Genomic DNA, 27,560 nt, shown 5'->3' with positions numbered 1-27,560 from the left:
GGAAACCGAAAGTGCGCGGCGCCGGGCGGGGCCGCGGACCTGCCTGGGCCCGAGTCCGAGCGCCAGTCGGCGGCGGCGGCGGCGGCGGAGAGAGGACGCGCCGGAGCCCGGTGAGCGACCCCTGCCCTGCGCCCCGACCGCTGCCCCGCGCCCCTGTCCCACACTTGGTCCCGCCCGCCGCCACTCCCGGCGCCCGTGCCGCCCTTCCCCTGCCTCTCCCGCTGCCCCGCCACCCTCTCAGCCCCCGCGTCCCCATCACCCGCCTCAGCGCCCTCATCACTCTCTCAGCACCTCCATCACCCATCTCCGCACTCGTCACCCCCTCAGCGTCCCTATCATCCACCTGAGTCCCTGTCCCCTCTTCCCAGCGCCCCTCTTACCCTCCCTAGCGTCTCCATCACCTCCTCCGCCTACATCCTCATCATCTAGTTCTCCTTTGTCCCCCACATCTCCGTCCTCACTTTCTGCCACAGCCCCTCCTTCATCCTCATCTTCCATCACCTCATCAATCCCCCTTCTAGAAGCACCCTCCGCACCTAGACTCCCCATCCCTATTTCCAGGAGCGCCCCCCCCACCGCCCCCGGCACTTCAGCAGACAGCCCCCAGCCGAGCTCAGTTCCGCCCTCCTCTTGAGAACCCCAAACCTTTTCCAGTCTCCCCAACCTCCCCAGCCGCTCCGGGCTTCAGCCTTGCCATGGCCCCATCTTCGTGGCCCCACCCAGCCCTAGCTGTCCCTTGACCCTGTAATAGCTCCATCAGGACCTGCTGGGGCCCTGGGTGTAAGGGACTTCTCCATCCTTTCTTCTACTCTCTCAGGAGCCTGGAGACTTCCTCTAACATCTTTCATCCTACCCTGGTAAATTACATTCTTCTCTGATTTAACTCCTCCATTGGCTTGAACATCACTGATTTTCTTCTTCCAGTCCTTTGAGGCTTTGATTCCCAAAGAAACTCACTCTAGTTTGCTTTTTTGATAGCGTTTCCTGTTCCTCCCTGCTTCTCCCTTTCCTTGCCTTTCTGCTTTCTTTTCTTCTGTTTCTTTTATTCCAGAAATTTGTGAGTTTCTATTTTAGTATTTTTTTTCAACAAGAGAAGGAATTGTTCCCTGAGAAGTTTTTATAATTAAACAGAAAAACTCTAAAATATTGAACTTGTGCCTTGAGAACTGGGTTTGATAAAATGAGAGATGAGATTCAAAAAATATTCCCAGCAGGAAGGAAGAGGACTCCTTTTTCTCATGAGGATAAAAACTACTTCTAATATAATGCCAGATCTGTTCACAGTTTCCAAGTACGAATGTGTTAAAACTTAATGAGAGGGACAGTTGGAAAAGGTCCCTTTGCTGTGAACTCGCAATTACCCACTCTTTTCCAGCCCCAGCCCACATGCTGTGTATGAGTAGGATGGAGACCTTTCCTTTAAAGGGGCTTCCTCTTCCTCCTGTAGGACTACCTTTGCAAATCATCCAGATAGAAGAAAGAAGGAAGGAACTGCAGATTTCTATTTATAGTTGGTCCTGAGAAAACAGTAGCCAGTAGATGTTAAGCCTCCTGGTTTTTCAAACATTATTTCTTTCTCTTGCTTCGGTGGAGGGGAGGGCTTAATCAGTTTGGCTCTGTTCCAAAGAGTAGTATAGGGATATCTGCTCACTAATTATTTACAAACTATAGAGTACTGCAAGCTATAGAATATTGCAAGCTATAGAGTATTCTATAATAAAAGTGTTGGGTAGAGTGGCGAATACATGATTTTGGGGTTAATAAAAATGTACTTTTTTCTGTCCTGGCAACAATACTTGTTTGCTTTATAAGAGAGGAAAATGAAACCTAGCAACTGATTAAGTAACTTGGCTAAAGGTATAAACCAAACAGGAGTTTTGAATGGGAAATGACGACACTTGCTTAACCCCAAGAAAATACAAGGATACAGGGAAGGGGGAATTTGATCCTTTGGAATTTGATCCTAAATTGTGAATTTCATGTTTTGTATCATAATTGGGCATTCACAGAGTTGAGCACTTGTGCACATGATTAAAATCTGTGATTGATTCTTAGTTAACAAAGCATTAAGATACAGAGGCAGAAGGATTACCTTGATACTATTTGGGTGTTTGTCTTTTTCTTTTTCTGCTAGATGCTGTGTTTCAAAGGCACTGAAAACTATCAAACCGTGCGGACTTCCAGACAACTGAAATAACGTGACCGTGGAGGAGATCAGGTGACTCAGACATGGAGGACCGAAGACCTTGTCCAGAGGTGGGGCCCAGGAATCCTCATATTAACCACAGAGGTGAGCAAGGTTTTCTACCCTCAGACGATCCCAGATTGATGTTGGTTCCACTTAAAATTTTTGACTTTACAAGATGGTCCAAAAGCAATATGCATTCAGTAGAAACTGTGCTTCAGATTTGAATTTTGCATTTTTCCTGGGCTAGTGATATGTGTGTGGTAAGATGCACTCTAGTGAAGCTGGGCAGCGGCAATGAGCTTCAACTCACGGTCAGCCTTGCTGTCCCAAGAGCAAGCAATTAATACACTTAAAACCACTTGTATCTAGACAACCATCTTATTCTTTCAGTACATTATTCAGTAAATTACATGAAATATTCAACACTTTGTTACAAAATAGGCATTGTGTTAGATGAGTTTGCCCAACTGTAGGCTATTGTTAGTGTTCTGAGCACATTAAAGGTAGGCGTGGCTAAGCTATGATGTTTGATAGATTAGGTGTATTTAGTGCTTTTTTTAACTTAATGTTTTGAACTTATAGTGGGCTTATCAGAAAATAACCTAACATAGGTCGAAGAAAATCTGCAATGGGAAGGAAATCAAGTTCCTTACGGATGAGCGGGCCCACCAAAATTGACTACATCTCTCAAGTAAAGAATGGTTTATTCTTGAGAATTCCCTGGAGGTCCAGTGGTTAGGACTCAGTACTTTCCTACAATGGCCCAGGTTCAGTCCCTGATTGGGGAACTAAGATCCTGCAAGCCAAGCAGCAAAGTCAAAAAAACCAAGAATGATTTATTCCTTAGCTACAGCGTGAGTGACTTTGAGACTAGACAGCCCTCCCCTTTCCTTAAGAGAGCTTCTAAATTGGTACAGTTGACTTTAGCAAAGGTAAAGATGAGGTATCAGAAATGGCAATAACTGGTTTAGAGCAGCATTATCCAGTAGAAACATAATGCAAGCCAAAAACATAACTTTTGATGTTCTAGTAGCATCATTTAAAAAAAAGAAACAGGTGACATGAAATTTAAAAACTTACTACTAAATAATAATTTAATAGAATTTGGTTTTTGTCTTATTTAAGCCAATGTATCTAAATAATATCATTTTATTATAATTGAATATATTTTATTATTATAGTTCTTTTCTTGGAGTTTTTCCCTTCTAGTTTTATTGAAATATAATTGACATACAGCACTGTATAAGTTTAAGGTATATAGCATAATGGTTTGACATATATATATATATATATATCATGAAATGATTACCAGAATAAGTTTAGTGAACATCCATCATCTCATATAGAAACAAAACTAAAGAAATAGAAAAGTTTTTTTCCCTTGTGATGAAGGAAAAAATTAGGATTTTTAGGGTAGATCTTAGGATTTACTCTCTTAAAAACTTTAAAATATAACATATAGCAGTGTTAACTACATTTATTGTGTTGTACATTATTTCTCTACTATTTATTCATCTTATAACTGGGAGTTTGTACCTCTTATCTGCCTCACCTACTTCTCTTCTTCCCCTACTTCCCTCCCCACTGGTAATCACCTGTTTATTTTCTGTATCTATAATTCTGTTCCTGTTTTTTTGTGTTTGTTCATTTCTTTTGTTTTTTTTTTTTAAGTTCCACACATAAGTAAAGTCTTAGAGTATTTGTCTTTCTCTGCCTCATTTCATTTGCCATAATACCCTCTAGGTCCATCCATGTTGTTAAAAATGGTAAGATTTCATTCTTTTTATAGCTGAGTTATAGTACATTGTGTGTGTGTGTGTGTGTGTGTGTGTGTGTGTGTGTGTACACACCCCACATCATCTTTATTCATTCACTTAGACTGCTTCCATATCTTGACTATTGTAAATAATGCTGTGATGAATATAAGAGTGCACCTGCTTTTTCTAATTAGTGTTCATAGTACTTCAGCAATTTCAATTTTGTGTTTATTCCCCTGAAGTATTCAATATTATCATTTTCAGATGTTACCAATATAAAAAATTTTAATGAAGTATTTAACTTTTTTTCTGTTAAGGCTTCAAAATTCCATGTGTCATTTTACACATCTTAATTCAGACTAGTCACATTTAAGATGCTTAATAGCTACACATAGCTAGTAGCTATGTATTCGATAATATGTGTCTGGAGTCCTAGTCACCAAAGCAAAGTTAGTTCCAAAAGCATCACTCTACTGCAGTGATTATTCTGTTTGCTCAGAACTGTCTAAAACAAAACTGAATGGAGTCTTGCCTTTTCCTAAGTTTACAACATATCCTCTGAATTTCATTTGTGGAACAGATAAGGAAGAACTGTAGAATATTATTTTATGAGCTATGTGAATGTTGAAAGGTTAAGAAATAATACAATTTTCCATTCTTCCAAAACATTGTCTTCTAATCAGATCAGCATTAAAAGTAGGACTTTTTACCAGTATTAAAAGTAGGAGTTTTTAATGATATCTTGGGAGTTTGAAAAGTAAATATAAAAAGCAACAGTTACAGGAAATATGTACATTAGTAGATTTTTTTGGATCTGACGGCATGAAATGGTACAGTCGTCTTGAATATGATATGCATTTGAAACTTTCATACCATTTGTTACCATCAAATCATTGCATACAGTCTTATTTTGTTTATTTGTTTTTAAAATCTCCCAAGTTGTTCTGCTAAGTTGGGTCAGCTCCAGACTCAGTTTTAGAGGAAAGCAAAGTAAAAGAAAATGGGCTTGGGTAAGTTGGCCAGGGTCACTTATAAAATGTGTGGCAGATCAAGAAAGACATGTTCAGCTTCATCCATAGGATGATGTTAGCTTTCCTGTGTTGCTGGGTACGTCTGCTCTTCTGCAGACCTCCTAGTCTGAGGATTGGTAATAGAGAAGTACTATGTAGATGAACTCATGCTGCAGAAAGGAGGAAGAGTTAAGTTTCATTTTTCGGGTTTCTGAATCACAGTTTGAGTTTCACTTTTCAGTTTCCTGAATCAAAGTTTGAGCTTCATTTTTCAAACCTGAAACAGAACTTGAGTTTCATTTTTCAGTGTCCTTCACAATCTATTATTTGGCTCAAAAACATCTTGGTAAAGGAAGCCCTGCCTTCCCCTTTGCCATCTGATACTGAGCAAAGTTCAAATATATTTTTCCCTGCATACTTTTAACCCATTTGATGCCTCTGTTGCCTGTGACCTAATTGTTTAGAGACAGAAACTGTGGCCCTAGAAATCAATAGAGTATTCCCAATAAAAAATGATTAGTATTTCTGCTAGTAATAACTAACATTTAATGAGAGCTTTTTATATGTCAGATAGTATACTAAGCATCTTGTAAACATTTAATCTTTACAGCAACCCAGATAGTGAGGCTTAGAGAAATTGTACAACTTAGCCAAGGTTGTACAGTAGGGAAGTCCCTAGGCCAAGATTTGAATCAGGTCTGTTTGGCTGTGAAACTCATGCTTTCACTATTATTTGGTATTGGCAAGAGACTGAGAAATTGAGATGATCTTTTTGAGCCCCTGAAATAATCCCAGCTTATGAAAATTAAATGAGTAATTATTTTCTGTCATGTATGAGGCACTCAACAAATGTTTATTCTCTTTTTTCTTTTTGTACCCTAAAAAAACAATATTTTCGTAATATATACAGCAACCATAGTAATCTATTTTATATTTATTACATGACTTGGTAGGAAACCTTTTTTCTCTCCAAATAAAACCTAAGCTCCTTAGTTGTTTTAGAAAATAAGTATGTTCATGTTGTTGTACTATTGGATTTTCTTGCATCTTGATTTTTATGTTTGCTCCAAATTCCCATTGTGTTTAGGACCTATGGATGGAGAATTACCACCAAGAGCTAGAAATCAGGCCAATAACCCACCAGCCAATGCTGTCAGAGGAGGAGCCAACCAGCCCGGAAGGCATCCTAGGGCCAACAACCATCCTTTTCCTCATCGGCAAAGAGAAGAGAGGTTTGGGGCCATGGGCAGGAACCCACATCAGGGAAGGAGGAACCAGGACGGGCATGCCAATGACGGGCCTAGAGGCCAAAGACATGGTCAGGAAAATGACACCAGGAGGAGAAATGGCAACCAGGAGGCAAGGAACCGCAGACCCCCACCACGACCTGATGAAAACTTCCAGCAGTGGCGGACTCCCCACCAAAAGCCTGCAGAACAGCCACAGCAGGTGAAAAAACTGGGCTACAAGTTCCTGGAAAGTCTTCTGCAGAAAGACCCCTCTGAGGTGGTCATCACACTTGCCACATGTTCAGGACTAAAGGAACTCTTATCTTATTCTTCTATGAAGTCCAGCTTCCTTGAGCTCATCTGCCAGGTTCTTCGGAAGGCTTGCAGTTCCAAAATGGACCGCCACAGTGTTCTCCATGTCCTGGGCATATTGAAGAATTCCAAATTCCTCAAAGTCTGCTTGCCACCTTATGTGGTAGGGATGATCACTGAACCCCTCCCTGAAGTTCGAAACCAGTATCCAGAACACATTAGCAACATCATCTCCCTCCTCCAGGACCTTGTAAGTGTCTTCCCTGCCAGCTCTGTGCAGGAAACTTCCATGCTCATTTCTCTCTTGCCAGCTTCTCTTAATGCTTTGAGGGCCTCTGGTGTTAACATAAAAGAGGAGACAGAGAAGAACCTGGAAAAGGTCCAGACCATCATTGAACATCTGCAGGAAAAGAGGCGAGAGGGCACTTTAAGAGTGGACACCTACACTCTTGTGCAGCCCGAGGCAGAAGACCATGTTGAGAGCTACCGCACCATGCCCATTTACCCCACTTACAACGAAGTGCACTTGGATGAGAGGCCATTCCTTCGCCCCAACATTATTTCTGGAAAATATGACAGCACTGCTGTCTATCTAGATACCCACTTCAGACTCCTACGAGAGGATTTTGTCAGACCCCTACGAGAGGGCATTTTGGAACTTCTCCAAAGCTTTGAAGACCAAGGCCTGAGGAAGAGAAAGTTTGATGACATCCGAATCTACTTTGATACCAGGATTATCACCCCCGTGTGTTCACCGACAGGTATTGTCTACAAGGTGCAATTTGACACAAAACCACTGAAGTTTGTCCGCTGGCAGAACTCCAAGCGATTGCTCTATGGGTCCTTAGTGTGTATGTCCAAGGACAACTTTGAGACGTTTCTTTTTGCAACTGTGTCTAACCGGGAGCAGGAAGATCTCTGCCGAGGAATTGTCCAGCTCTCTTTCAATGAGCAGAGCCAACAGCTGCTAGCAAATGTCCAGCCCTCTGACTCTTTCCTCATGGTGGAGACAACCGCATACTTTGAGGCCTATAGGCACGTCCTGGAAGGACTCCAGGAAGTCCAAGAGGAAGATGTCCCCTTCCAGAGGAACATCGTGGAGTGTGACTCTGACGTGAGGGAACCAAGGTACTTGCTCATGGGGGGCAGATATGATTTCACTCCTTTAATAAATAATCCCTCAGCCACTGGGGAACCTCTGAGGAACGCCGAAGGCTTGAGACGTCCCAGAGTTAATGTCTTAGATCCCTGCCAGTGGCCCTCAAAAGAAGCCCTGAGGCTGGATGACTCCCAGATGGAAGCCTTGCAGTTTGCTCTCACAAAAGAACTGGCTATTATTCAAGGACCTCCTGGAACAGGTAAGATAAAATTTTTCACAGCACACGACATCTGCCCTATGAGATAGGCAAGGGTGGCTTGACTCGAGGTTTCTAGAATGTCTCAATTTAAGACATTCCCCTGAAATGGGCATCAAACTTGTTTAAAAAGTAGCTGCTCAAAAAATAAATAAAAATGTTTACACATTTTTAAAAATTAAAAACAACTGCTCATAGTGATTCTCCAGTGAGGACTCATTGATATACATGGTAATAGATCAAAATCACAAGACTTCTAAGGGGTCAGACTTAGGGAGATGCCTGACTTCTGTCTGCTTCATCAAAGGCTGTGTTGATTTGCTTGATTTTATATAAATTTAAATAGTATCAACTATAAATACCCTGTGTGCCAAATATTACAGTATATTTTTTGCATATGTTAACTCATTGCAAGGCTGTGAGGTAGAAGCCATTCCATGTTAATAGATGAAAAAACTAAGGCAAAAAGGAGTTGAATGATATGTTGCTGCTCACACAGATGGCAATTGACAGACCGGAGACTAGATCTCAGGCAGTTTAGAAGCCAGCTCCTGGCTCTATCATCTACCTCACTGTACTTGTTTCTCTTGGAAACACACCTCCTTACCTCCTCCCCGACCCTGTCTGCCACTCTAATCCTTCTTTGGAATGATAGCTACTATTAGCAGTTTGACGGACATCATTCCAAATGTTTTCCAAAGTTAAAACTGATACATCTTTGTGTCTCTGTATTTATATGTTTACATACATACATGCATACTTTTCCTATTTTTTAAATAACAAAAATAAGATTATGCTATGCTGTTGCTGCTGCTAAGTTGCTTCAGTGGTGTCCGACTCTGTGCGACCCCATAGACAGCAGCCCACCAGGCTCTCCTGTCCCTGGGATTCTCCAGGCAAGAATACAGGAGTGGGTTGCCATTTCCTGCTCCAATGCATGAAAGTGAAAAGTGAAAGTGAAGTCGCTCAGTCGTGTCAGACTCTTCGCTACCCCATGGACTGTAGCCTACCAGGCCCCTCCGTGCATGGGATTTTCCAGGCAAGAGTACTGGAGTGGGTTGCCATGTCCTCCTCCAGATTATGCTATATTTATATATATATATGGGTCTACAATTTATATATGTATGTATATAACTACACGTTAGAGATATTTTTGCATTCTTTACACTACAGTCACATTTAGAAATGCACCTCATCTTTTTACAACATGCCCGTATTCGTGGCGTGAATGTACCATGTTGTGTTTTTTTTATTTTGCTTTTTAGTTTCACAGACAGTGCTTATAAGTATTCATATATCTATTTCTGTATGTTTTTATCTTTGGGTACTCTGCTTATCACTTCTGTAGTGTTTTTCCTAAGGTGGAAATTCACATTAATAGTTAGAGTAGGTACTGCTGTATTACCCTCTCAAAAGTATATTAAAAAAACAATAGGAAGAGGTTCTTAAAAAATACTAATAAAATAATGGCAACTCATGATAAGAAATTAATGTAACAAAATGCAAAGTTCTTTCTGATGAGACACTCGTATGATGGGGAAATATGCATAATTAAAGTGGTGCTTTCAGGGCTTTAGAAAAAGAAAAGGATGTACCAGTTTGTACTGCCACCAAGAATGAATTAGTGTTCCTATTTCCTTACATACTTTCCAGCATTGTTGTATGTTATCAAACTTTTCTCATCAGCAGTTTTTGCTGATCGATGAGATTATAATTTTTGGCTCATTTTAATTTTAGTTTTATGTTTTAATTAAAAAGTTGGTTCAAATTTTTTTTTTTTAATCCATGTCTTTCTCCCCTCACCATGCCACTCAGTTCCTTTATCTAAAGCAAACGATGTTAGTGTCTTCCTATTTATCCTTCCTGAGATATTCTGTGACTATTCAAGCAAATGCATACTTATATTTATTTCCGCCCACTTTTTTTTAACTCACTGTTCTAGAAAACAGTTTGCATGTTGCTTTGCTAACTTATAAAATATCTTGGTGATCCTTTCATATTGGTGCACAAATGGTATCCTGTTTATGACTATATAATATTCCATTGTATAATTAGTCTATAATCTCTTTAACCAGTTCCCTGTGGAAAGATTTACTAAAACAAACAATGTCAGTGAATAACCTTGTCTGTGAGTCATTTCACACAGAAGCAGAGTATATCCAGGGGAGAAATCCCTAACTGAATCAAACAATATGTGAATTTGTAATTTTAATAGGTAGTGCCAAATTGCCCTCTAGAAATGTATATCACAGTGGTTAATTTGTATTTCTTTAATCAAGAGTGAGATTAAATATCCTCTCTTGTCTTTATTAGCTGCTTACATTACTGCTTCTATGGATTGCCTTTTTGTATTTGACATATTTCTATTGGGTGGTTTCCCTTTCTTACTGATTTGTAGGAGCTGTTAGTATATTCAGAATATGTGTGTTCCAAATAACTTCCCCTAATATTATCATTTGAATTGGGACTCCTTAGCTCCAAGTATAGTAATAATTTAGTAATTTCACACTAGCTTTACATGCGTACACACACACACACATGCAGCTACTAAAAAAGAGCCTACCTGTGAATTTGAGGGGAAGTAACAGAGGGGTTATCTTGGAGGCAGAAATCCCAAAAAGTATCCATTCTAAGGGGAAGGAAACAGTGGGAGAGAATGGGGTAAATATTGAATTGTAAAGATTTTCTTTCCTCTGGAGGTCTCCTTATCCATCCAAGACTCCAAATTAAAAACATAGGAGTTACTCTTTTCTGTTCCCCACCCCAGCAATGAAATTTACCTCTGAAACTCCTCCCCAGTCTGCCTCCTTATCTCAGCTGCTGGAGCCAGGCCGTATCCTCCCTGACTCTCTGGAAGATGGCAGGAACCTCCCAGCCAGTCCATTTCTATTCCCTCTTGCCCAGCCTTACTCAGTTACCACTTTCCCAGAAGTGATAGATTAGAAGCCTCTTCTACTCTCATTGAGTAGACCAGAATCCCAGTTGTTTTCTTGGTACCTTGTATTGCTCATTTCCCGCATTTGTGATTTTTACATTTGTTTGTGTGATTATCTTTCTCTTCTGCAAGTCTGTAAGTTCCAAGAAGATAAGAACCATGGCTGTTTTGCTCACCATTGTATTTCTTGTACTTAACCCCGTATCTAACACCTATTTGGCACTCGATACATAGATTTAAGGGAATAGATCTGATGGACAGAGTGCCTGATGAACTATGGACGGAGGTTCGTGACATTGTACAGGAGACAGGGAATCAAGACCATCCCCAGGAAAAAGAAATGCAAAAAACCAAAATGGCTGTCTGAGGAGGCCTTACAAATAGCTGTGAAAAGAAGAGACACAAAAAGCAAAGGAGAAAAGGAAAGATATTCCCATTTGAATGCAGAGTTCCAAAGAATAGCAAGGAGAGATAAGAAAGCCTTCCTCATATTACTCAGCCATTAAAAAAAATACATTTGAATCGGTTCTATTGAGATGGATGAAACTGGAGCCCATTATACAGAGTGAAGTAAGCCAGAAAGAAGAACACCAACACAGTATACTAATGCATATATATGGAATTTGAAAGATGGTAACGATAACCCTATATGCGAGACAGAATAAGAGACACAGATGCATAGAACAGTCTTATGGACTCTGAGGGAGAAGGTGAGGGCGGGACGTTCTGGGAGAATAGCATTGAAACATGTATATTATCATATGTGAAACAGAACACCATTCCATGTTCGATGCATGAGGCAAATGCTCAGGGCCGGGGCAATGGGATGACCCAGAGGGATGGGATGGGGAGGGAGGTGGGTGGGTGGTCCAGGAAGGGGAACACATGTAAACCCATGGCTGATTCATGTCAGTGTATGGCAAAAACTACTATAATATTGTAAAGTAATTAGCCCCCAACTAAAATAAATAAATTTATTAAAAAAAAAAAAAAACCGTCCTCAGTGATCATTGCAAAGAAATAGAGGAAAACAATAGAATGGGAAAGACTCTCTAGTCTTTCCCATCTCTTCAAGAAAATTAGATACCAAGGGAAAATTTCATGCAAAGATGGGCTCAGTAAAGGACAGAAGTGGTATGGACCTAACAAGCAGAAGATATTAAGAAGAGGTGGCAAGAATACACAGAAGAACTGTACAAAAAAGATCTTCACGACGCAGATAATCATGATGGTGTGATCACTCACCTAGAGCCAGACATCCTGGAATCTGAAGTCAAGTGGGCTTTAGAAGCATCACTATGAACAAAACTAGTGGAGGTGATGAAATTCCAGTTGAGCTATTTCAAATCCTAAAAGATGATGCTGTGAAAGTGCCGCACTCAATATGTCAGCAAATTTAGAAAACTCAGCAGTGGCCACAGGACTGGAAAAGGTCAGTTTTCATTCCAATCCGAAAGAACAGCAATGCCAAAGAATGCTCAAACTACCACACAATTGCACTCATCTCACACGCTAGTAAAGTAATGCTCAAAATTCTCCAAGCCAGGCTTCAGCAATACGTGAACCGTGAACTTCCAGATGTTCAAGCTGGTTTTAGAAAAGGCAGAGGAACCAGAGATCAAATTGCCAACATCTGCTGGATCATAGAAAAAGCAAGAGAGTTCCAGAAAAACATCTATTTCTGCTTTATTGACTATGCCAAAGCCTTTGACTATGTGGATCACAATAAACTGTGGAAAATTCTGAAAGAGATGGGCATACCAGACCACCTGACCTGCCTCTTGAGAAACCTGTATGCAGGTCAGGAAGCAACAGTTAGAACTGGACATGAAAGAGCAGACTGGTTCCAAATAGGAAAAGGAGTACGTCAAGGTTGTATATTGTCACCCTGCTTATTTAACTTAAGTGCAGAGTACATCATGAGAAATGCTGGGCTGGAGGAAGCACAAGCTGGAATCAAGATTGCCAGGAGAAATATCAATAACTTCAGATATGCAGATGATACCACCCTTATGGCAGAAAGTGAAGAAGAACTAAAGAGCCTCTTGATGAAAGTGAGAGAGGAGAGTGAAAAAGTTGGCTTAAAGCTCAGCTTTCAGAAAACTAAGATCATTGCATCTGGTCCCATCACTTCATGGGAAATAGATGGGGAAATAGTGGCTGACTTTATTTTTCTGGGCTCCAAAATCACTGCAGATGGTGACTGCAGCCATGAAATTAAGAGACGCTTACTCCTTGGAAGGAAAGTTATAACCAACCTAGACAGCATATTGAAAAGCAGAGACATTACTTTGCCGACAAAGGTCCATCTAGTCAAGGCTATGGTTTTTCCAGTAGTCGTGTATGGATGTGAGAGTTGGACTCTAAAGAAAGCTGAGCGCCAAAGAATTGATGCTTTTGAACTGTGGTGTTGGAGAAGACTCTTGAGAGTCCCTTGGACTGCAAGGAGATCCAACCTGTCCATCCTAAAGGAGATCAGTCCTGGGTGTTCATTGGAAGGACTGATGTTGAAGCTGAAACTCCAATACTTTGGCCACCTCATGCGAAGAGCTGACTCATTTGAAAAGCCCCTGATGTTGGGAAAGATTGAAGGCAGGAGGAGAAGGGGACAACAGAGGATGAGATGGTTGGATGGCATCACCGACTCGATGGACATGGGTTTGAGTGGACTCCGGGAGTTGGTGATGGACAGGGAGGCCTGGCGTGCTGCGGTTCAGAGGGTCGCAAAGAGTCAGACACGACTGAGTGACTGAACTGGACTGAACATACTATTTGAAGAAAAAAAGGAAGCAAGAAATTTTCATTTATTTATCTATACTGAAAAGTATTCAGCTATACTGAAGTTTTTTATTTTCTTGTATTACTCAGTATTGAGTACTTTTGAGGACAATGGCTACCTTCTCAGCCTGACAAAATGTAAGAATTTAGCATTTACTAATGAGCCCATAACTCTAACTCCAATGTTGATTTCTGTGACTTTTTCTCTCCTATCACAAAGGCAAGTCTACTATGGTATATTAAAAGCATTTCTAAGTAATTCACCATGTGAGATTAGAAGCAATGTATTAATATATGTCTGTCAGTAGAAAACTAGCCAAAAACAATGCCTTCCGCCTGTGAAAAACAAAGGATTCTTTTTCTGTACTGATAGAGAACCACTTCCAATTTTAGTAAGTGAAAAAAACAACATATAGAATAGTGAAAATAGTCTGCTACTATTTGTATTTTAGAAAGGAAGGGGAAAGCTAGAAAAAGACTATATTCATTTTTGTTTGTGTATGCATAGAATGACTGTCTCTGAAAAGTTATGCAATAAACTAGTAATGTTGGTTGTTTCTAAGAGAGGGACTAGGTAGCTGGAGACATAAGAATGAGGAGAACATAATACAAAACCATTTGTGCTTCTAGGATTTTAAACCATCTCAATGTATTGCCTTAAAATTTTAAGTAATAATTTGCTATAAGTAATTAATTACTCCTTTTAGAAAGTCTCAAGTTTTTTAACTCTCCCTTTTCCTTGTTTTTTAGGCAAAACCTACGTGGGTCTAAAAATTGTTCAGGCCCTTCTAACCAACGAGCCTGTTTGGCAAATTAGTGTCCAGAAGTTCCCTATCTTGGTTGTGTGTTACACTAATCATGCTTTGGACCAGTTTCTGGAAGGTAAGATCTATAGGCAAAATTATTCTCTGTTGAGAGTTCTCTGGTGGTCTGTGGTTAGGATTATGGGCTTCACTGCCATGGCGCATGTTCATTTCCTGGTCGGGGAACTGAAGTTCCACAAACCACGCAGCACAGCTGAAGAAATAAACTTCTCTATTAAGACATATGTAGTTGAACCATGAGCACCTTCGGTTGCTCTCTGTTGCACTTTGGATCAAGTCCATAGTCCTTAACTTTCCCTGACAGGAGAGGCTGTGTGTTGTCCGTGTGCTTGTGCTCAGTCCCTCAGTCCTGTCTGACTCTCTGCGACCCCCGGGACTGCAGCCCACCAGGCTCCTCTGTCCGTGGCGATTCCTCAGGCAAGAAGACTGGAGTGGGTGCCACGCCCTCCTCTGTGTGTTGTCTGCTCCGGCCTAATTCTGATGCTCTTGTCCTACCTCTTCCCTTGTTCTAATTCCAGCCACACTCATTGTCTACAGTTTCTTGTCTTCCTCCAGCTGCTTCTTGGCCCATGCTGTCCCCTCTGCCTAGCATGTACTTTTTCTTTTCTTCTCTCTCTGTCTTGATGCATCCAGCCTAGATGGTTCCAGCTCATTCCTCAGGTCTCACTTTGTATGGACTTTCCTTCTTGCCCCAGGTCCGGTTGTATTTTTTCTTCTAAGACTTAATTGGCACATATGTAACCATTTATTAGTATGTGTCTCTACCCTGGATTATAAACACTAAGAGCTTTGGTCCTATTTCTATATTCACAGATCCTGCCACATACTAGACACTCAAAAAATATTAATTGCATTAATGAATGAATAAGTATTTATTTCTTCTTTGGAAAATATTGCTTAGACTATTATTTTCTACTCTTTTATATCATTCTTTCGTCTACATTAAATCTTCAGTATTTCTGGAGTCTCAGTTTAAATTAGATCCTCAAAAATTAGATCCCTACCCCACCCAACTAGTTAAGGTCCCCTGTTATACACTTTTAGCATGTATTTATAGTATTAAATTCTATTAAGTTAAAATGTTTATGTGTCTTCTCTGGTAGACTGTGAGACATGAGAGCAAATGAGGAACTGAGCCTGCGTTTTGACTACTTTAGCCTCAGAACCTAGTACATGCCTGGCACATAATAAGCAATCAGTAACTATCTATAGAGTGAGTAATAGCATTTACTAATGCCTTCTTTGGGCCAGGCCCTCCCTAGAAGCTAGAAAGATACTCTCTCGTTTATCCAGACTATAGCCCTGTAGGGAAAGTATTACTGTCTACAAGTCACAGACAAAGAAACTGAGGCTCAAGTGAAGTGACCTGCCCCAGGTTACATAGCAGTAAGTGGTAAAGACAAGACTTGGGTCCCCAGGTGTCTGACTCTAAAGCCTTTGCACTGAAGCATCCCGCTTTACTGCTCTGCAGGTCACGTCATCTCTGGGGCCTTCTTGCTCACTGGTAGGGTCGACTTCCCGTAAGGACCAGTCTGTACCCTCAGGGACCAGCTGCACCAGCACCCCAGACACACGCAGCTCTTACCCGAGAGAACCCAGTGTAGCTCCTCTTAACTCTGCCCGTGCTCCACTTTGCTCCTTAGGCATCTACAAGTGTCAAAAGACCAGCATTGTGCGGGTAGGTGGAAGGAGCAACAGTGAAATCCTGAAGCAGTTCACCCTGAGGGAGCTGCGGAACAAGCGGGAATTCCGCCGCAACCTCCCTATGCACCTCCGAAGGGCCTACATGAGTGTAAGTCCCAGCTTCGGAGATCTGAGGTTGCTCAAGGGAGAACCAACCAAGACAGCAGTGGCTTTGTGGGTGGGCAGTCCAGGGAAGATAGGGAAGCTCCACAAACCTGGGAAGGACCCAGGTTCCTTCCAGCATTCCATTCTGCTAATCCTATGGTGGGATCTTTGCCCTCATAGTCCAAGATGGAGAAAGGACAGAAAAGGGCACACCACCCCTCCCAGCCCCTGCCAGGACCTTAAAGCTACTTCCCCCAAACTACCCATAACATTTCTTCCAGCCTGTTGGCCAGGTAAATAATCATCTTCTAGCTTGGCAGTGTTGTGCCCAACCAAAACTCTGAATTCTTACTGCTAAGGGAAAGAGAAGTCTCCATAACAGTATACTTGGTCTATTTTCCTGTTGTATTATTTGTTTCCTTTTCTTCCTAGTGGTAGGAGGCTTTAAGACATTTTAGATACTAATCGTCTGGTTTTAAGACTAGCTGTTCCTGTGTTACCTTTGTTTTCCCTCAAGGCAGAGACTGAGTTCTGGGCATGATGACATACTTCCTCATCCACTTATTTCCCTCTGCTCTTGGTAGATCGTGACACAAATGAAGGAGTCAGAGCAAGAACTGCATGAAGGGGCCCAGACTCTGGAGTGTACCATGCGTGGGATACTACAGGAACAGCATCTGGAGAAGTTTATCTCTCCCCAGCACTGGAAAAGCCTCATGAATGGACCGAACCAGGTAGAGGGGTACATCCTGTGGGGTACAAGCATTTCTCGTTCAGTATTGAGAGGGAGCCTCCAGCAGAAGTAGCAGTCAAAGTATTAGCTACAATCTGCTATGATGCTGCTGTGATGTGAAAAGTTCCTTCTCAGGAGAAAAGTCATGTGAATATACTAGTCAAAAGTAAGACTCTAGAGCCAGTCTGCTGGATATGAATCCTGATTTTGCTCTAGGCGAGTTACTTAATTTTTTTGGTTCCTGTTACCTCTTTTATAAAGGGGGATAGGGACTTCCCTGGTGGTCCGTGGTTCAGACTCTGAGCTTCCATTTCAGGGGGCGTGGGTTTGATCCCTTGTCGGGGAACTAAGATCCCACGTGCCATGAGGCGCAGCAAAAAAAAACACACACACATGGGGATCATAACATTTAGTTGAACTATGTGAAATTGCCAGTATTTGTAAATTTAACTTGCAAAAAGGCAGTCTTTTACAGATCAACTTAATTCTGATGGGATTGTTATTGGATAAGCAAGTTAATATCTGGAATTACCTTTTGATCCCTTGAGAAGACCTTTCCTTCATACTGAGTTGTCATAGAATTCTCATGACTATTAATTCTTCTTTCCTCAGGATAGTGAATGGGTTTGCTTCCAGGGCCGGAAGCATTCCATGATGTTGGAGTTTCTCGGTCTGGGTGTTGGTTCTTTCACCCAAAGTGTTGCTCCAGCAGTACCTGAAAATACAGGTAAGAAGTGCATGCCTACCTAGAATCACATCTTATGGTGGAATGTGGTAAAGACTAGAAGAGCAAGACTTTAAAGTAATGCCCAGAATTTATAAAGAGCTATAATCAATCAAAAAAGACCAATAAAAGCTTAATAGGAAAACAAATAAAAGACTTTTAAAGAAGCACATCACAGAATCTTCATGGTCAATAAACATGAAAAGTGCTTATTAGAAACAAGAGGAATTAAAACTACAATAATATACTATTACACAGCTACTAGACTGGCAGAAATTAAAATGTTTGATATAATCCCACGCTGATAAGAATGTGAGCAGTGGGAACTCTGATATGATACTAGTGGAGATACTGATTGGCAGAACCACATAAGGAATTCAGATGTCCATCCACATTTGTACAACAGATGGATCAATTACCATCTGTTCAGATAATGGATACAACTGTGAAAAGGAATGAATTACAGCATATACAGCAATGTGATATGACTCTCAGAAATATGCTGAATGAAAAAAGCAAGTTACAGGAAAATATATTCAATGTGATTTCATTTATTTAGAGCTCAGAAAAGTCAAAGCTAGATAATGCATTATTTGAAGATATATATATACATTATATCCTAGAGAAGGGAATGGCAACCCACTCCAGTATTCTTGCCTGGAGAACTCCATGGACAGAAGAGCCTAGTGGGCTCGAGTCCATGGAGTTGAAAAGAGTCGGACACAACTGAGTGACTAACACACATACACTCATACATTATATATGTGGCATCATCGACTCAGTGGACATGCTGCTGCTGCTCAGTCGCTTCAGTCGTGTCCGACTCTGTGCGACCCCATAGACGGCCGCCCACCAGGCACCCCCGTCCCTGGGATTCTCCAGGCAAGAACACTGGAGTGGGTTGCCGTTTCCTTCTCCAGTGCATGAAAGGGAAAAGTGAAAGTGAAGCCACTCAGTCGTGTCCGACTCTTAGCGACCCCATGGACTGCAGCCCACCAGGCTCCTCCGTCCATGGGATTTTCCAGGCTAGAGTACTGGAGTGGGGTGCCATTGCCTTGTCCGCAATGGACGTGAGTTTGAGAAAACTCTGGGACATAGTGAAGGACAGGGATACCTGGTATGCTGCAGTCCGTGGGGTCACAGAGAGTCGGACACGTTTGAGTGACTGAAAAACAACATATATATGGTAAAATTAAAAGGGAGGAATAAGTAATAAAAAATTCAGGTTAGTACAGCCTACAAATGTCTTCAAAGAAATTGATAACTTTCTGCTTCTTAAGTTGGGTGGAAGATACCTGGATATTCATTTTATATATTTTTTTATTATTTAAATTGCACATTTATGTTGTATACTTTCCTTTGTATATGTATTGACATAAGTAAAATCTCCCTTAAAAAGGCATAGATTCATGTGATTTTCTAAATGTAACGAAACTGTGGGTGAGGAAACGTGTCTGTCTCCCCTTCACTCCTCCTGTGTTTCCCTAAGCAGAGGTCACCATTTAAACCTTGAGAATGTCTCCACACATCTAAGCTCTCATAGGTACCCTTTTTCACCCTTTGACTTTAAGACTCTCCATCCCTGTCCTGCCTGCTTTCCTCTCTTAGCCCAAGCAGAAAGGGAGGAGGAGGAGGAAGAAGGGGAAGAAGAGGGTTCACTGATTGAGATCGCAGAGGAGGCCGACCTGATTCAGGCAGACCGGATGATTGAGGAGGAAGAGGTGGTGAGGCCCCGGCGACGGAAAAAGGAAGAGAATGGGGCAGTCCAGGAGCTGGCAAAAGTGCTTCTGGCCATGAGGCTAGACAACTATCGCCCCGGGACAGCAGCCGGGCAGGAGCAGCCTGCAGGAGAGTGGGAGGTAACTCATTTCCTCATAGCCCCTGAAAGCCCTAACAGAGTGGAGAAGGGGAGTTCAGTTATTACTGCCAGGGGATTGTGGGTTAAACTCTCCCAAAACAGATGTGAGAGCATCTGTCCTGACCTGATATTCACCTCCTTCTGTTGCACTATATTCACTTCATCCTCATAATTAGCTTAATTTACCCTTTCACAGGGCTTCCCTTATGACTCAGCTGATAAAGAATCTGCCTGCAATGCGGGAGACCTGAGTTTGATCCCTGGGTTAAGAAGATCCCCTGGAGAAGGGAAAGGCTACCCACTCGAGTATTCTTCCCTGGAGAATTCCATGGACTGTATAGTCCAGTGGGTCACAAAGAGTCAGATACAAACGAGCGACTTTCACTTTCATTTCCCCCTTTTACAACCTAATCCTTGTATAAGATGGTTCCAGTTTTCAACGGTATAGAAATTACGGCCTTTTAGAGGGGCCCTGCCAATAAATGCTAACTTAGAAAAACAGGAAGCAGGTAGCCAAGGACTTCTCTTGAACTTTTAGAGAAATGTAGCACATATGAGTCAGATCAGACACTGATGGCCTTAGTGCTTGGTGCTTTTATAAATATTCTCAACAGCACACCAGCCCGGGCATTAGGATTTTAGAGGATTCAAATAAAACAGAATGAAGTAAGCTGTATAGACTGAATGGAATGTTTGTCCTTCATTCACTTTGAAATTTGTTATTTCTCTTAGAGCCAAAATAGTATAAAAGCCCAGACTTTCTGTCTGCTCCTTCCTTTGATAGAACCCTGATGTCCTCAGAATTTACCGTGTGTTACTATGACAATAGAGCACTGAACCCTGCTGATGATTTAAGGGACTTTGAGGGCAGGTTTTTCTGAGTGCAACTTTCTCCAGTCTGCTGGCTTTGAGCCTGATCTCCTAGTTCAGTTCAGCATCTCTATATGTGAGGCACAGAATCACGATCATAATACTTAGAAGCATTGATTGGGCATCTCTCTGCCGTGTGGCCTTAGGAGGAACTGAATTGTTTGGTTTTGAAGCAGAGGGGAGTCCATAGTATTGTGACATCCATCTGGCATGCTAGTCCTTCTAGAAGGTCGTGGCCTCAGATTCTGACAGAGCCAGGGAAGAGTTCTTTCTCCTAAATGGTGCTTTTCACCCACATGTTTAAGATACTATCTTGATATAATGGCATTAAGACCATCTTAGCAGGATTTGTGTAGCATTTAGTGAGAGAGACACACCTCCGCTATTGTCATGACGTATGTTTTAGGAATAAGAAGGAGACTGTGGTCAAAAGACGCTCAGTGATAAATAATGCCAGCACTCTTCTAAAGCGCTTTCCATGTATTTTACTGCTCCAGTCAATGCAGCAACTCTGTGAAGAGGTACTATTATTATTCCCATTTTATAGAAGGGGAGGCTGAGGCACATAGAGGAGGTTCAGTAAGTTACTGTAGGTCCCACAACTAGTAAGAAGTAGATGGGAGTTTGAACCCTTACAGACTGGCTCCAGAGCACTCGTTTAGCAATGATATATCAGTGGAGAGAGTGTGGAACATTTAAGAGATGTTCATCAGAGATGACAGTTCCATTTTTCAGTGTGCTGTGGCCCCCATCTTGGGCTTAGAACCAGGCCCATCTCTGCTTAGTGACTCTGACTGGTATTGATATCTGCAGACCCAGCGCAGCCAGAAAAAGAGAATGAAGAAGAAAGTGAAGGTTGAGCTTCGCAAGCTGAACACCATGACTGAGGCCGAGGCCAATGAAATCCAGGATATTTGGCAACTGGACCTGAATTCCCGCTGGCGGCTTTACAGGTACGGTGCCTGTCCCCATCCTCACCCCCACCCCACCCCGAGCCAGCCCATGTAATTTCCCCAGGGTGTCCCTTTTCTGTTTCTGGAATAGAAGCCCTTCAGATCCTCAACATTAGTGCTAACTGATGATTGATCGAGCACTCCCGCTGAGCTGAGTGCTAGATGTAGCCATGGGATAGAATAGACACACTTGGCTCTACCCTGTGGGTTCAGAGCCTAACCAGGGAGACAAATTAGTTTGTTCCACAAATAAAAAATTACAAATAGGCATCGCCACTAAGAAAGAAAGGACCAAGGAGCTAAGAATATTAACATGGGAACTGAGCTGGTCTGAGCTGTCCAGGAAGGTGACACTGGGGGCAAGAACTGAAAGATGAGGAGGCCTTATTAAGGCCGGTTGGGAAGGGGAGCAGATGAGCTTGTGAGGACCACATGCATAAAGGCCTCAAGATGGGAGGGAGCATGTTTGTTTGAGAAACTGAAAGGCAACCACCATGACTGTGGCTCAGACAAATGGAAAGTGAGGTCAGAGAGGGAGGCAAGGACCAGGCTGTGCAGGGCCTCTTAGGGCTGAAGGGGACTGTTGGAAGGTTTTATAGCAAGAGTGCTGACATAATCTGTTTTACTTACGGAGAATTAAGGGGGGGGGGGGAGGGGGCTTGGCGGGAATGGAGTAGGGACAATTTGTGAGAAATTCTCCTTGAAGCTTTTAAAGTTCCTTACTCTTGTCCAGTAATTAGCATCTGTTCGTTATCCCCCTCCTTCCTTAGCTCCTGACCACTTACATACATCTCTCTGCACATCTCTTTTGTTGGGCATTTTTTGTTGTGCAGGACTCTCAGGTCCCTGCACATCTGGGTCTTGTCTTCTTTCTCTGTGACATGTAACCTCCTCTAGGGCGTAGGTTCCACTTACGCGCAGGGCACACTGAAGGGGGTTCCACCACTTCTCAAAGAGCACATGGCTTCCTCTCCCTCATTCTGCACATTTTTCAGGCTGTGGCTACAGATGTACCAGGCTGACATCCGCCGAAAGATCCTCAGCCATGAACGCCAGTACCGCACGTCAGCAGAGAGAATGGCTGAGCTGAGGCTCCAGGAAGACCTGCATATCCTGAAAGACGCCCAGATAGTAGGGATGACAACCACAGGTAGGAAAGCAGATCTCACTGCTGGTGCCAGATGCCTGTCAGGTTACCTAGGGCAGGTGAAGAGAGACCTCTTCAGTAGGCCAGAGGAAAAGGCCATGAGGAGCTCTTGAGAGCAGGCTCTGTTTTGGATTCTCTTGGTGAAATTCACCCTCTTGCTTCCATTACGTTTGGGACTTCAGCAGCTGGTGATCCCAGTGCCGAGGTTCCAAACGCAGTGAAAGCAAGTGCCCAGTGGTGATAGTATGGGGACACTGCTGCTCTGGAGACTGTCCAGCAGCACTCATTCTCGTCCAGTGGCCCCCAGAGCGCTGGGTGGATGTGAGGACTCAGTTGGAACAGACCCAGGCTCAGGGTTCACCAGTCCAGAAGCCCAGTGACACAGGGAGTCCAATACATCCACTCAGAGGAGTCTCTTTCTTCTCTTGACTCAAGGTGCTGCCAAATACCGCCAGATCCTGCAGAAGGTGGAGCCCCGGATTGTCATCGTGGAAGAGGCTGCGGAGGTCCTTGAGGCCCACACCATTGCCACACTGAGCAAAGCTTGCCAGCACCTCATTCTGATTGGGGACCACCAGCAGGTAGGCCTGGGCCCTCTAGAAGATGAACTGACTCTCTGCAGGGGTGGAATCAGACAGGAAGACCCTGGCCTCTGCTTCCTTCCTCCATCCTCAAGCTTGTTGGTGGCTTTCTGTGATTCCTCTTTTCCTCACCTCCCATGTCCCATGTAAGAGCAGGTCCTCTTAGATTTGGGGTGTATTTTAGAGGTAGCATCATCTATTCCATCTGGCCCCTTTGCTGTTTTTAATTTACCTTGGCATTTTAAGTGGACTGTTAAAACAGCATGCTCCCCATCCCACTGCTTCCGTTTTTTGCCATGCTGTAATCCATTCCTCATAAAGGAACCAAAGTGAATTTTTTTAAAAAACTCAAATCAGGTCATGTTACTCCCCAGCTTAAAGCCCTACAGTGGTTACCCATTGAACTTAATATAAAAATCAAGCATCTTAAAGTGGCATACAAGGACCTGTACTCTCAGAGTACAGCCTGTTTCTCTGGCCTCACCTCACACCACCATCTATCTCAGTTGCTCACTGTGTTCCCAACTCCTGTCTTTTCTGTTTCCTCTTATGGCTTCCTTTTTGAATGACTAGCAGCTTCCTCCATGCTGGTGTCAACTCAGATGTCACTCTTCGGGGACACCCGTGTGAAGAACCTCCACCCCCGGGCGCTCTGTCACATCACCCTTACTTCCTGGCTTTATGGTCTTTGTCACTTTCTGTCCTTAGCCTGTTAACGTCTAAAGCCAAGCCTGGAACCCAGAAGTCACTTGAAAAACATTTGATAGGTGGGTGGATGGGTGGACGGTTAAAATACATTTTCAGTGGACAATTCTCAGCCATGTTTCTCTTTTCAGCTGCGCCCCAGCGCCAATGTGTATGACCTGGCCAAGAATTTCAACCTGGAGGTGTCCCTCTTTGAACGGCTGGTGAAAGTAAACATTCCTTTTGTCCGTCTGAATTACCAGGTGAGAAGCTAGATCTTCATTATTACCAAATGTCAAGGTGAAGGCTTCTGGCAGCCTGCCAACTGCCAGCAAGAAAGGGATCATAAAATAAAGCTAGTTTAGTAATGAAATGACTCTGTCTGATTTTGTTTTGTTTTAAAATAACACAAGACCAGCCCATGGTGAGCTTGTGTCAGATGGAGGAGCTTTTTCTCTTCTGTTGTTTTCCCCCGGCTCTCTTCAGATGTTATTGCCCTAGATTTTCCACTGGCAACTTAATCTTTAGAAAACTGTCCGTTTATTCTCTGCCCATGTGTTTAATGACATACATGTCTTGTTTCAGCACCGCATGCGTCCTGAAATTGCACGGCTTTTGACCCCTCACATTTACCAGGATCTGGAAAACCATCCTTCTGTTCTCAAATATGAGAAGATTAAGGTGAATCTACTTTACCTGATCTTTCTTTGATGCTGTCGGCAACCTAGGAGGTTATCTTTTCCTGAGGACGAAAAGGGGCTTTCAGAAGGGTATATAGCCAGCTTTCTAAAAAGCCAGCTATCGGGAACTCCCTGGCAGTCCAGTGGTTAGGACTTGGTGCTTTCACTGCCAGGGCCCAGATTCTATCCCTGATCCGGGTACCAAGATCTCACAAGCTGAGCAGCGGCAAAAACAAAGCAAAACAAACAAACCAAAAACCCCAGAGAGTAAAAAGCTGGTTATTAAGGAAGAGGAGTGGTACAGAGGTTGAGAACACAGACCTTGGTTTTTGAATCCCAGCTCTGCCATTTAGTAGCTGTGTAGCCTTTACCAAATTATATACCAGTTCTAAGGATAAGGGTCTTCTGTACAGTGAGAATAATGGTTGCTGCCTGATTGCATTACCGTATTGCAGGAGATAATGTATATAAACCATCAGCACAGCAGATGCTCATAAATTAAAGATTGTGGTATGGAGTATACAGAAGCCTTCTAAGGTTCCTCCCTGGAACAGGGTCAGTGGCCAGCACACATGAAGCTAGAAAAAGCTGCCACGAGTAAAGCTAACGTGTGTCTTCTTTTTTCTTTCCAGGGGGTCTCTTCCAACCTTTTCTTTGTAGAACACAACTTTCCTGAACAGGAAATCCAAGAAGGCAGAAGCCACCAGAACCAGCATGAGGCTCACTTTGTGGTAGAGCTGTGCAAGTACTTCCTGTGCCAAGAGTACCTGCCCTCCCAGATCACCATCCTCACCACCTACACCGGGCAGCTCTTCTGCCTGCGCAAACTCATGCCTGCCAAGACCTTCGCTGGCGTCAAGGTTCACGTGGTGGACAAATACCAAGGGGAGGAGAATGACATCATCCTCCTCTCGCTAGTACGCAGCAACCAGGAAGGCAAGGTGGGCTTTCTCCAGATACCCAACCGCATCTGCGTGGCCTTGTCCCGCGCCAAGAAGGGCATGTACTGCATTGGGAACATGCAGATGCTGGCCAGGGTGCCCCTGTGGAGCAAGATCATCCACACCCTTCGAGAGAACAACCAAATCGGCTGCGCCCTCAGGCTCTGCTGCCAGAACCACCCCGATACCCACACTTTAGTATCCAAAGCTTGTGACTTCCAGAAAGTGCCCGAAGGAGGCTGCAGCCTACCCTGTGAGTTCCGGCTGGGCTGCGGGCATGTCTGCACTCGTGCCTGCCACCCCTATGACTCCTCACACAAGGAGTTCCAGTGCATAAAGCCATGCCAGAAGGTGATCTGCCAAGATGGGCATCGGTGCCCTCTTGTCTGCTTCCAGGAGTGTCAGCCTTGTCAGGTAAAGGTGCCCAAAATCATTCTCCGTTGCGGCCATAAACAGATGGTCCCGTGTTCTGTGCCTGAGTCAGATTTCTGCTGCCAAGAGCCTTGCCCCAAGGTCCTAAAATGTGGGCACAGGTGCAGCCACCCGTGTGGTGAAGACTGTGTGTGGCTGTGTTCAGAAATGGTCACCGTGAAGCTCAGGTGTGGGCACAGACAACAGGTAAAGTGTGGCAATGTGGAAGACCTCAAGTATGATCTGCCAGTGAAGTGCACCACCAAGTGTGGTACCATCTTGGACTGCGGGCATCCGTGTCCCGGCTCCTGCCACAGCTGCTTCGAAGGGCGCTTCCACGAGCGCTGTCAGCAGCCCTGCAAGCGCCTGCTCATCTGTTCACACAAGTGCCAGGAGCCCTGCACTGGCGAGTGTCCACCCTGCCAGCGGACCTGTCAGAACCGCTGCATCCACAGCCAGTGCAAGAAGAAGTGTGGGGAACTGTGCAGTCCCTGCGTGGAACCCTGCATCTGGCGCTGCCAGCACTACCAGTGCACCAGACTCTGCTCTGAGCCCTGTAACCGACCGCCATGCTATGTGCCTTGTACTAAGCTGCTGGCTTGTGGCCACCCATGTATTGGTTTGTGTGGGGAACCATGCCCCAAGAAGTGCCGTGTCTGCCACCAGGAAGAAGTCACCCAGATCTTCTTTGGCTCTGAGGATGAGCCAGATGCTCGCTTTGTACAGCTGGAAGACTGCAGCCACATCTTTGAAGTGCAAGCCTTAGACCGCTACATGAACGAGCAGGGTGACGAAGTTGCCATCAAGTTGAAGGTCTGCCCTATCTGCCAGGTGCCCATCCGCAAAAATCTGAGATACGGAACCAGCCTCAAACAGTGCCTGGAAGAAATTGAAGTCGTTAAGGAAAAGATCTTGGGCTCAGCAAGCGAGATCGCAGTCAGCCAGGAGCGACTTATGGCCCTACTGGAGGGGAAGAACCTCCTCTGCCAGCTGCTCCCTGAAGATTTCCTGAAGTTGAAAGATAGGCTGGCCCAGAAAAATCTGTCAGTGAAGGACCTGGGCCTTGTTGAGAATTATATCAGCTTCTATGACCACCTGGCTGGCCTGTATGATTCCCTGAAAAAAGTGCGTGTCTTAGAGCAAGAGAAAGTGAGGACTCGATTAGACCAGGTTCACGAATGGCTCGCCAAGAAGCGTTTGAGCTTCAGCAGCCAGGAATTGGATGACCTCCAAAGTGAAATCCAGAGGCTCAGATACCTGGTGAACCTTCTGATCTGCTGCAAGATGGCCGAGGGGAAGGTGAGAGGCAGCGTCGCGGAAGAGATCAGCACTATCCGGAGCATCCTCGAAAGAACATGTAAGTTCACCCGGAAGGATGCACAGCTCGTGAAGAGCAAGATGGAAGCTCTGAAAGCCACTCTCCCCTGCTCTGGCCTGGGCATCTCGGAGGAAGAGCGAGTGCAGATCGTCAAAGCCATGGGTTACCCTCGTGGCCACTGGTTCAAGTGCCCCAATGGCCACATCTATGTGATTGGCGAGTGTGGAGGAGCCATGCAGAGGGCCACGTGCCCTGAGTGTCAGGAGGTGATCGGGGGGGAAAACCACACTCTGGAAAGAAACAATCGGCTTGCTTCTGAGATGGATGGAGCTCAGCACCCTGCCTGGTCTGACACAGCCAACAACCTGATGAACTATGAGGAGCTCCAGAGGATGGTGTAGGAAGGTGGCAGCCCACTGCCTTTTGCCCTGGCCACCACAGGGCTGGGGCCAGCTCCCTCCGGAAGGAAATGAAGTTTGTTTTT

At 43.8% G+C, this 27,560-nt stretch overlaps 1 protein-coding gene across 1 annotated transcript; it reads left to right on the top strand.

The window, feature by feature from the left end:
- Window positions 1-17: 17 nt before the first annotated feature.
- On the top strand, window positions 18-27,560 carry ZNFX1 (zinc finger NFX1-type containing 1). Its single transcript, XM_081556904.1, has 14 exons — window positions 18-110; window positions 2,135-2,290; window positions 6,043-7,854; window positions 14,315-14,446; window positions 16,032-16,180; window positions 16,761-16,910; window positions 17,522-17,636; window positions 19,242-19,492; window positions 21,175-21,314; window positions 22,310-22,464; window positions 22,897-23,042; window positions 23,879-23,989; window positions 24,312-24,407; window positions 25,039-27,560. The coding sequence occupies exons 2-14, from the start codon at window positions 2,230-2,232 to the stop codon at window positions 27,475-27,477; spliced, it is 5,757 nt and encodes a 1,918-aa protein (XP_081413030.1). The 5' UTR covers window positions 18-110; window positions 2,135-2,229; the 3' UTR covers window positions 27,478-27,560.

Source organism: Giraffa tippelskirchi, chromosome 13 (genome assembly GCF_054371585.1).
Source record: "Giraffa tippelskirchi isolate mGirTip1 chromosome 13, T2T-mGirTip1v1.2.pri, whole genome shotgun sequence".
Classification (NCBI taxonomy): domain Eukaryota; kingdom Metazoa; phylum Chordata; class Mammalia; order Artiodactyla; family Giraffidae; genus Giraffa; species Giraffa tippelskirchi.
Note: the sequence above shows the minus strand (reverse complement) of the source record. Positions and strands in the feature narration are given on the sequence as shown.

What these genes read in the sequence shown, in the direction of transcription:
- ZNFX1 (XM_081556904.1), top strand. Translation starts at nt 2,230, where the DNA reads ATGGAGGACCGAAGACCTTGTCCAGAGGTGGGGCCCAGGAATCCTCAT. An exon ending in TCCGAAGGGCCTACATGAGT is followed by an intron (nt 16,181 to 16,760) that starts GTAAGTCCCAGC and finishes TGCTCTTGGTAG; the next exon opens with ATCGTGACACAAATGAAGGA. An exon ending in AGTAGGGATGACAACCACAG is followed by an intron (nt 22,465 to 22,896) that starts GTAGGAAAGCAG and finishes TCTTGACTCAAG; the next exon opens with GTGCTGCCAAATACCGCCAG.